At 33.4% G+C, this 9,555-nt stretch overlaps 1 protein-coding gene across 1 annotated transcript; it reads right to left on the minus strand.

Moving 5' to 3' along the window:
* Nucleotides 1–3,736: 3,736 nt before the first annotated feature.
* LOC130720147 (serine carboxypeptidase-like 7) lies at nt 3,737–8,440 on the minus strand. Its single transcript, XM_057570764.1, has 14 exons — nt 8,136–8,440; nt 7,877–8,031; nt 6,990–7,066; nt 6,641–6,763; nt 6,411–6,513; nt 6,054–6,091; nt 5,692–5,790; nt 5,497–5,583; nt 5,076–5,210; nt 4,866–4,937; nt 4,655–4,773; nt 4,447–4,560; nt 4,179–4,224; nt 3,737–4,083 (listed from the first exon to the last, which is right to left on the minus strand). The coding sequence occupies exons 1-14, from the start codon at nt 8,300–8,302 to the stop codon at nt 4,000–4,002; spliced, it is 1,419 nt and encodes a 472-aa protein (XP_057426747.1). The 5' UTR covers nt 8,303–8,440; the 3' UTR covers nt 3,737–3,999.
* Nucleotides 8,441–9,555: the final 1,115 nt, after the last annotated feature.

The raw sequence follows: 9,555 nt of genomic DNA on the forward strand, positions 1-9,555 counted from the left end.
CTCTTGAAATCACTTATTGAATTAAGAGATAACCTTCAATAATGTGGTAATGGTGTTTTAATTAGTGCCTTAAAAACATTGAGTAAGTTACTTTTTCTAATAAAAAAACATTTACTAATTGAAGTATGCATGTGACATGATGTATACTAAAAATTCAGCAACACTATAGTTTATGTATAAGGATTTATTGAAATAGTAAATGTAGAAAGAAAGACACCTGACCGACCTTAGACAAATAGCCAAACAACATGTCAACATCTCAGCAGTGCAGTGATTAAAAAACTAAAGAGGGAGAAGGAGAAGGAGTAGACAAAAAGAGTGGTGGTTCTTTAACTTGTTATATCAATTGGATGGATCTAACGGCCTCTTGTCATCAGAGAGCATAGGATAGGAACCTATCATGTTTCACAGGGCTATACGATAGAGGAAGGACCACATATTGTTGATGTAATATATGTCCTTCCCCTCTCAATCTAAAAAGCTGATCATCTTTTGGAAAAAAAAGGGTACACATCCAATCCAATAATTATAAATCCAAAATAGAAGAAGAGGGATCGGATGGGAAAATTAGTAAACCCTAGCGACATACGGGTTCGGGTTTTATGACCGTCACAAATTTGAAAGATTAAAAAAAAAATTGTTAGAATGTAGTATGATGGATGACATTCCTCGAGCATACATCATTTGCTAGAATTCATAAAACTTTTTTTTGGTCAATAGAATTCATAAAACTTGAAATCTCAAGTTAGACATGCCAAGCTAGAGGGCTCTTATTTCGACTAGCCCAAAAGGCCAAATGGCGTCACATCTAGCCCAAAAGGTCTCGTAGCTGAGAGGGAACCATAAAGGCGGACTTAGTAACAGAACAACTTGTCCCAACTAAGGTCAAACAACATCACAACTACCCGTAATTGATGCACAAGCGAGGCACCTAGAGCCAACATTGCGCTTTGAAGACCCAACTCAGCCTCCCATTAACACGTAGAGACAATAATGACATATCCCGAGCCTATAAATTCAAGTGTCGTCGTTCATTTACTTCATACACAAATTATTCTTACAAAACTTTAAGTCTTCTAAGACTCACAAATTCACCTATAAATTCAAGTGTCGTCGCGCCTACACACACTCCAGGTATTGATCCCTGAAATTCCTGTACCTTATCCTCTCAACCTACATGTTCCTCGGAGACTGAGGAAAAAGTAGATGATACTTAAATAGTGGATATATTTTTTTTCGAAAATATTATAGAGTGGATATTTATCAACCACTAATATATAATTAATCTATCTTAATACAAATAATATTTTCTCAATGATGAATAAAAGCTATGACGTATATGCTTAAAATTTTAACATATACTCGGATAAAATGTATGCTAATTAACACATATTTACCTAAATGAAAAATTCTAACACTAAATATAATTATAAAACATAAATAATTGATATATTAACACAAATATATTATCTACACTGATTATTTTAATTCACATATATGCTACTCAAGTCTCCAACAAATATAATTGGTTATAGCTAAGAAAATGACTGTCCAATGTCCATATCGGCAAATATAATTTATATTATAAATAAACATTTTATTATTTACTTTTTAATATAGTATGCTCCCTGTCAGGTGACACAATCATGTGAAAGGTTCAATTTCACTTACATATTGGTGGTATATTTGGTTGGACAATGGAAAATGTGAAAGAGAGTATATGAGAAGATAGAATGGTTATATTAAGGTTGTATAGCATGAGATTAATAATAGAGAGACAGATACGAAATAGAGTAGAATTAATTTACTAACATTTCTAACAACTAACATTTACCTATAAAAAAAAATCTTATAAAATGACATCTTTACCTTCATACTACTATAATGATAAAGATTAAAATGGTAAAGTGAGAGTAAAAGTCACAATTCACATATAACTCTTTTTATTTTGAAGTGGTGGTCTCCGCTTATATTTATTCTCTCTCTCCCCTTCATACTTTTGGTGCTTCGAAAAAATAATAAACAGAAAGAAAATTAAGCCCCCGCAATGTAATCCCTCTCAAATAGCATTAGTGCTTGAAGCTCCATGGCCAGCCTATCCGAGGGTTATAGACACCCTTCTTAGCTAGCCAATCCGCTACTTAATTGGTCCCTCCATACTAAACAAAGTTGAGGAATTGTTTAGTTTAAAAGAGTTTTTTTTTAAAAAAATTAGTTTAAAAGAATTCGAATATAAAGAAATGTGAGAGATTTGCATAAGAGAGATCCAACCTCCCTTCTTAACAGAGAGAGTCTCTAAAGGCTCTAATATGCATTTTTGTAATCTCTCCAAAGTGGAGAGAAAACCACCCACTCACGTGCTATTTATTTACTTATTTTTTCCAATGTTACTTTTTTATATTATCCCTCTAACATTATAATACTTATTTATAAATATTTTTATTTTTAGGATAAACCTATCATTTTATACAAAAATAATATTCTCTATTCAACCAAACAAATAGAGAAATCACATTATTCTTCCTCTTCTATTTCTTCTCTTTTTATCATACTAATATCTGTTTTTTTCCCTCACATCTTTCTTTCTACTCATATTCTTTCTTCTATCTTTTCACCTACTCTCTTAAATCCAACAAAATATAAAACAAAAGCTCCACAAAAGTTAGCCAAAAAGAAAAAAAACCCACGTTAACCTCCACCTCCAAATATTGGTATGTTGCTTGACCTGTTGACTCATACTCTGCGATGTTTCTTAGGACATGTTTGTAAAAACTTATTTAAACTTATCTTGTTAATCAGCTTAATACGTAAAAGCTCTTTTGAGCTTATTTTAATGAAACCGCTCAAATTAGCTGATAAAAAAAAACTTATACTTAAACTTATTTAAATAAACTATAAAATTAGCTAATAAATAATCGCTAATGCGATAAACGACAATGTGATAAGTAGTTACTGTCACAGGTGTTTAATTATTTACTCAAACTCTCCCTTAATTAATCTTGTGTTTTGTGTATAGGTCCCCTGACATCTGGTATAATTAGAGCTACACATAGAGGTTTTTCCCAACAGCTTGATGCTTTCTAGAAACATGTTTTGTAGTTTTCTGGAGAATGGTAAATGATGAATGCCTTTGCAGCCGAACCGATTGCTACTTACTATTTTGATGTCAAAGGGTGCTTCAGAGTCCAGAAAGTACAATCTCTATACTTACAACCATGTTGGGAAATGATGATGATTCCATTGAGCCACTTATTGCTGATATTCGAGCAGGGTTAATTTGATTCAAGGTTCCACCAGTTGAGTTTTATGATTTATCATTTTATCTGCATATAATGTTAGTATATAATAACAATTTCTTGGTTTTTTTTTCCGTTCCTTTTTTGTCCACAATTTATGTTAGTATATAATATAAATTCATTCATTTGACCCTTACCCAACGGCTTAAGCTTTTGAGATAATTGGTTGCTTGACAATTTAAAATAGTTTAGGCAAGTTACTGAGAAAAAAAAACTTAAATAATGAGTGGTTCATGTGCTTGCCATGCAAGGACAGAAATAAAAAACCAACACAATTCAAAAGAAGGGGTAAAAACCACACCAACCCCCTGTTGCTAGCACCTGCTCTAGTTGTTAGTAACAACACTCACTAAGTCAAGGTATCATTATCAAACATGGTTGTGAAATTTAACAAAACATTGTGGAAGAACCCTTAGTGCAACTAAAATGAGGTGGTCAAGTTTGATTGACAGAATTGGATAGCATTAACAAATGTTTGTAATGTTGTAAAAGTGTAATACTGGTTAATTACCAATGAACTATATTATACAATCGACTTTTTCTTTTTCTTTACCCCTATATTCAACTAGTTGATTTGTCATATCCTGGGTAGAAGAGAAATACACATTTATTCACCTACCCGATGAACTTTCTAGTTGCTTTTGAATAATTGATGTTTAAGATAAAATCATTTCTCCTGTGACACAGTATGTCCATGGCTGAACTAAAGTGGCCTATTAGATATCCACCTACTGAACATGGCTAAACACTCTTCAGGTCTGTACTCAGGGGCTGTATGTCCTCCACCCTGTAAGTAAATCCATCGATAACAGAGGTAAAGTCATTATAACACTATTGTTGTAATCTGTTGCATGAGGTGAAGTTGTAGCAGATCAGGATTACCTTCACAGTTGCAAATGTCATCCTATTTGAGTAAGTCCTCGTGTATCTATCAACAATAGTAAGGCAAGATCAATCTAACCTTTTCAGACAAATCTAGTGCATATTTGGAAATGCTTATACTATTGATTCTAAAATCAAAACCAGTTATGAAGAAAAGCTTTTGTGAGTACTCAGTAGCTTATCGCTTTCATAATTGATTATGATGGAAGAGAAGCTGATCCAAACATGCTACTATAGTCTTGTATGAGTTTCTAGTTGTGGAGCGTACCCTGCTACTTGGCCATTTGAATACCATTGCCTCCAGTCATCCACTATGGAATAGTTTAGGGATCTTATCCATGCTTGAGTGTCCAAGAATGGAACTCTCATGTCATGATCCCCACTGTTCAACAAAAGTTAATTAGTACAATTGTCTTTTGTAAAAATCTAGCCACTTGGGCAATTTATGTTATAAACAAGGAATCAGAAATCTTGACCTGTATATTAATGAACGATAACCTTTTCTGCTAAGATTTACATGATAGGGTAAGCTTTCATGGATATCGAACTTGAAAGGTATGTAAAAGTCACAGCGCTTCCATTCCCCTTTACTTCCCTGAGACACACATATATATAGCTACCAGATTGGTTATATGGTACATCATGCTGTTCCTATAACACTAGAGGAAAAAGTAAGCATGCAAAGACCTTTCGAATATGAAGTGCTTGGCGAACATTATCATTGTTGGCCCAATAAGCACAGAGGAAATATGCATGACTCTACAGATGGAAAAAGAAGAAAATAGGATATTATTAGTTGTCTTCTGTCTATTGTATAACTATAAACGTATCTAATCTGTTTTTTTTTTAACTTCAATTCTCGAAAAAAATGATAACAAATTAGTTTCGATAAGTTACCCGACAGTTTAAGGGTGGCAATGCAAGACCAGAACTGAAAATGGTGGTGGCCTTCCAAGGGTTTTCAATTGGATTACGCAGACCGAACTCGCACTTGGGTTCCAAGATATGATTAGTATCAATTCCTGAAATAGTCTGTTGAATCAGAACAATGAATTATCACTTATCAGCTTTGTCATCGCGACTGGGTTATTTCATATCAGGATCATCTCAAGTGGATATTTCAGATGACACTGTCATGTTAAATTTTGTGTCTATCTCTCTCGACATACCTATTAAATAGGTGAGACCTTCTCAATATTTATAAAGAGAGATATAGACATCAAGTTTCATATCTCATGTGACATGAAGATGGTTATCAAAATCTATTTCCTAGAACAGCATAACTATTCATAAGTTATGAGATGGTTACATGGCTTACCTCCTCATAGTATTCTTTGTCTCTTAGGCACAATACATTTCCGGGGTCTATATTCCGATACTCTCCTCTACAATTTTTCTGTAGTGACTGTTCAATCAGAAAACTATTCTTGTTAGCGTTTCACCTTCTGGACTAAGGAGGAAAAAAACAGAAAATAGAAAAACTATCATTACTGATTTGTTAAGATAAAAGTACCTCGTAGAGTTCATCAGAAATTAGTCCCATGCCATGACTAAATGGTATTTGGTAATTATCTTCGGTTCGTGCTGTTAAGGGGTTCCCCAGCAGGTACCCCTGTATATATAAGAACAGTTCTAATCAATCTACTTCATATAGTAAACAAAAAAAGTATTTTGTTTTATACTGGTCCATTTATAGAGAGAACTTTATGGAGGCAGTTCAAAGTAGTACTCATTTTTTGTATGTGGATGGAAGAATTTCTTGATATCAATTGACAGTTTCTTCCACTATATGAGTTTGTGTAAGTAGCCCTATATAGAGAACTCACTTAAGGGATGCTAAGAATGGCTGAAAATTGTTAATTTAAATGCACAAACCTGGAGATTTATCCACGGTTGGACACCACCATCATTTCCTGCAAGAAAGAAAATTTGAGGAAGAAGTGCATGTATGGAAATTCTTCTACAATTGATTTTAAAGTCAGAATCAGCTCTTGAGAATAGATTCTGAGGAAAAAGAAACTAATTCAAACATACTACAAATTGTTAGCATACTCGTGTCAAGTGTCAATTTATATTATTAACACTGGCACATCCAAATACTAGGGTTTCCTTCCTTGTCAGTCATCATGATTCATGGCACTAGCATTATAGAGAGCATTAGCTGCCCTGCTATTTAAGCTTGTACTTTCAATTTTGACACATAATTTGACCTATTTTTGAGTGTTGTGGTACCATCTGAAATTTCTTGAACAATCACTGGGAGAGGAATGCCAGAGTATGAGTCGCCAGCAATGTACACTTCATTTGGCAGAAATTTCGGATGATCAACTAGCCACTACAGAGATTTAAACATGATTAGTACAACTTATTTGTGTGTTTCTGATGTTAATTTTGATAAACTCAAGCTGAAGAAGATTATGATAAATGAAAAATTAATGTAATGAAGATAAGGATGGATGTACCTTCCTAAGAAACTGGTGAGCATTCTGAACTAGCTTCGAGGTACTTTGTTGAGCAGCGAGTTCTGTTTTGGGATATGAGAATCCAGTACCAAGAGGTGAATCTAAAAAAATAATGCTACTTACCTGACCATCATAACTTTACAATAAGCTTAATAGTACATTTGGACCAACTTATTTTCTTCATAACTAATTCTGACACCTAGAAGCCATTCACATAAGCTTCTCTGTAGAATTCATTCTGACTTTAGAATCAATTATAGAAAGATTCCCAAACACTCACTAAATTTGTATTAAACACAATAATATCAAAGAAAGATCTAGCGAACAAAAGCATCCATGCATGCTCTACCTTTGTCCATGAATGTGGATTGAGGGCTAAATTAGGTAAGCTCCCATTGTATTCCTCCTTTTTAAATGTGAGTGGACCTGCAACACCACCAAGGTAATAAGCACTTAACTGTTAAGTTATTATTCCCACTTGTGAAGCCTTGATATACTTTGCAGGAGGGTCTGATAATTGATAAATGACAAAAATGTTTCTAAAATTAAATCGAGAAAAGCATTCTATCTAAAATACAAATTTGGGCATTGATAAAATTCATTTACTATACGAAAAAAAAGGCCAATTTTTAACACTAGTAGGAAGAGAACAAACAATGACTACCTTGGCTTTTTTCTTTTTTCCTCTTTACAGTTTTCTTAAATACTGCAATGGCCAAAAGAAGCTAATAATATATATTATTTTCAAGAAGAAAAAAAAAGGCAATCAATGACTACGAGGGTGTTTAGTATGTTAACTTCTGAATTGATTGTCTAGGTAGAAATCAATGAAGCTAGAATATATATTCTTTACAAATCAATTCTACTTGGAGCCCAAAACATTCGCATCATCGTAGCAGAGCTAGTTCTCCGAGTGAAAGAGTTTTTCAATTTACAAAGAATCAAGTATGTATCACTTGACCTCATGCGAGTCTAAGTTAAATAATAATCAGTGGTAATATTTCACAATTAAGTTTCAAATTTTTAAAAGTTCACTTAAACATAAATTATTTAACTTTCCATCACTTTAATCAAATTATATTTAACATTAATTCTTAACAGGCTTATCCAAACAAGCAATAAGTGAGTGCCAAAGTGTGTCCAAATTAGGAGAAGATTTCTTGTCATCAAAATGAATTTCTACATTCTGACACAAACTTGAAGAGAAAACATTGCATTAATTAGTTCATTCATTACCTATTTCAAAGACAAGGCCAGAAAGTGCAGAGCAACCAGGACCACCAGTTAGCCAAAGCAAGAGAGGATCCTCTTGAGGATTGCTCTCTGACTCAATAAAATAGTAGAATAGCTCCCCATGAAGCTCCGTTTCCGTTTCACCCACTTCCACGTACCTGTCACACAAACCACAACAAATTAACAACACAAATTCTGTATCATCATGACTAATTAAGCTTCTATAATTGGTTCTGAAGCAAAAATGCTACTATGAACTTGCCCGGTTTCGAGTAGAAAAGGAAGGGGTCCATTGAAGCCGGGAAGGAACTGCACTGTGGAGTGAGATTTCGCTAGCTGAGATGAAATATGCAACACAAGCGATAGAAGCATGCTCCAAATTAAGAAGCATCTCGTAGTTCCATGATCATGAGAACTAAGCATTGCCATCAGTTTGTTAATCTTATCCGCATTTAGGAATGGATATGATTTTAAAGTGGTGCTACAAAGGCACTAGTCCTTTTTTATTGGTTAGTACCCCTTAATTGTAACAACTAACAACTAACAAAGTAGTGGGAAAGAGTATTAGAGGTTTTGGAATAGGCATACGGTTGGACTTAGGTGAATGAAACTTTGAAAGGAAAAAAAGGGACAAAAGAAAAATGCTAGACAGATTCTCGTGAATGAAACTTATCCATACAATCCCATAGAGTTGATGAGGATAATTTAATACATGCAAATCAAAATGCAACTAATGTCTTAGGTTCTTATGAAACATGATAACATCAAATTATGATTTTTTGTATTTATCTTTTTTTATAAATGTTTAAAAGGTGTCACTTCGACCTATTTATTACATGTATGTGAAGATAGACACAAAATTTCAATGAGAAAAAAATTCACATGAGAGAATTTTAATTCATGAAATGACTCGAGTCTGGTGCGGTACTAATACTAATAAGTTGATTAATGTGATAAAGTGTAACAATCTATTTTGTTGAGGTGAGAATGAGAGGAGAGAAAATGAGAGAGTAGAGAAGAAAATAAGAGAAAAAGATGTGAGAGATGTAGTATATTTTATAGGTCGTTTGGTATGAAAGAGATAGATAAAAAAAGAAAATAAAGAATGAGGTGTAAAATTACATTTTATATTAAAAGACGTTTTGATCCAACTACACAAACTAAAAAAATAATGGCATTAGGAAAAGATAAGAGGGCATATAGGTAAAACAAAATAAAAAACGTTTAGTTCCATTTCTCTTCAAAATGACGGGACTGAAAAAAGCTAATGGATCTCAATCTTTGTACTATATTTGTCTTACAGTTTCTAAAACCAAATGAGGGTGAGATAGAACTCTTTGCTCAAACTCCATCTACTTCACCTCTCTCTACACAAACCACCGGTAACAAACATATCGTAAGTGCATAGGGGCATATGATGTGTGGGGAGGGTGCTATAATAGTGTGAGTGCAACTATAATATTAGTACAAAATATATTATTACCAAGTATATTGTTGCTATAATATATTATTAGTAGAAATGTGAAAATGTTGTGGGGGCAATTGCGCCCTCTTGTAACTTATATTTGTCTTTGGTATAACACGTTGTTTTAAGAACACACTCTAAAATAATCATTAAAATCGATTTATTTTTTGAAAAGCAACATATTTATCTCTCTTCTTTAGAAATGTATATGTCTTTC

The sequence above is a fragment of the Lotus japonicus genome, chromosome 1 (assembly GCF_012489685.1).
Source record: "Lotus japonicus ecotype B-129 chromosome 1, LjGifu_v1.2".
NCBI classification, from domain to species: Eukaryota; Viridiplantae; Streptophyta; class Magnoliopsida; order Fabales; family Fabaceae; genus Lotus; species Lotus japonicus.

Coding starts and splice junctions, on each gene's coding strand:
- LOC130720147 (XM_057570764.1), bottom strand. CDS start 8,302: ATGGCAATGCTTAGTTCTCATGATCATGGAACTACGAGATGCTTCTTA. Junction 8,032..8,135: donor CCTTTTCTACTCGAAACCGG/GCAAGTTCATAG, acceptor TTTGTGTGACAG/GTACGTGGAAGTGGGTGAAA. Junction 4,225..4,446: donor TCAAATGGCCAAGTAGCAGG/GTACGCTCCACA, acceptor TATTGTTGATAG/ATACACGAGGACTTACTCAA.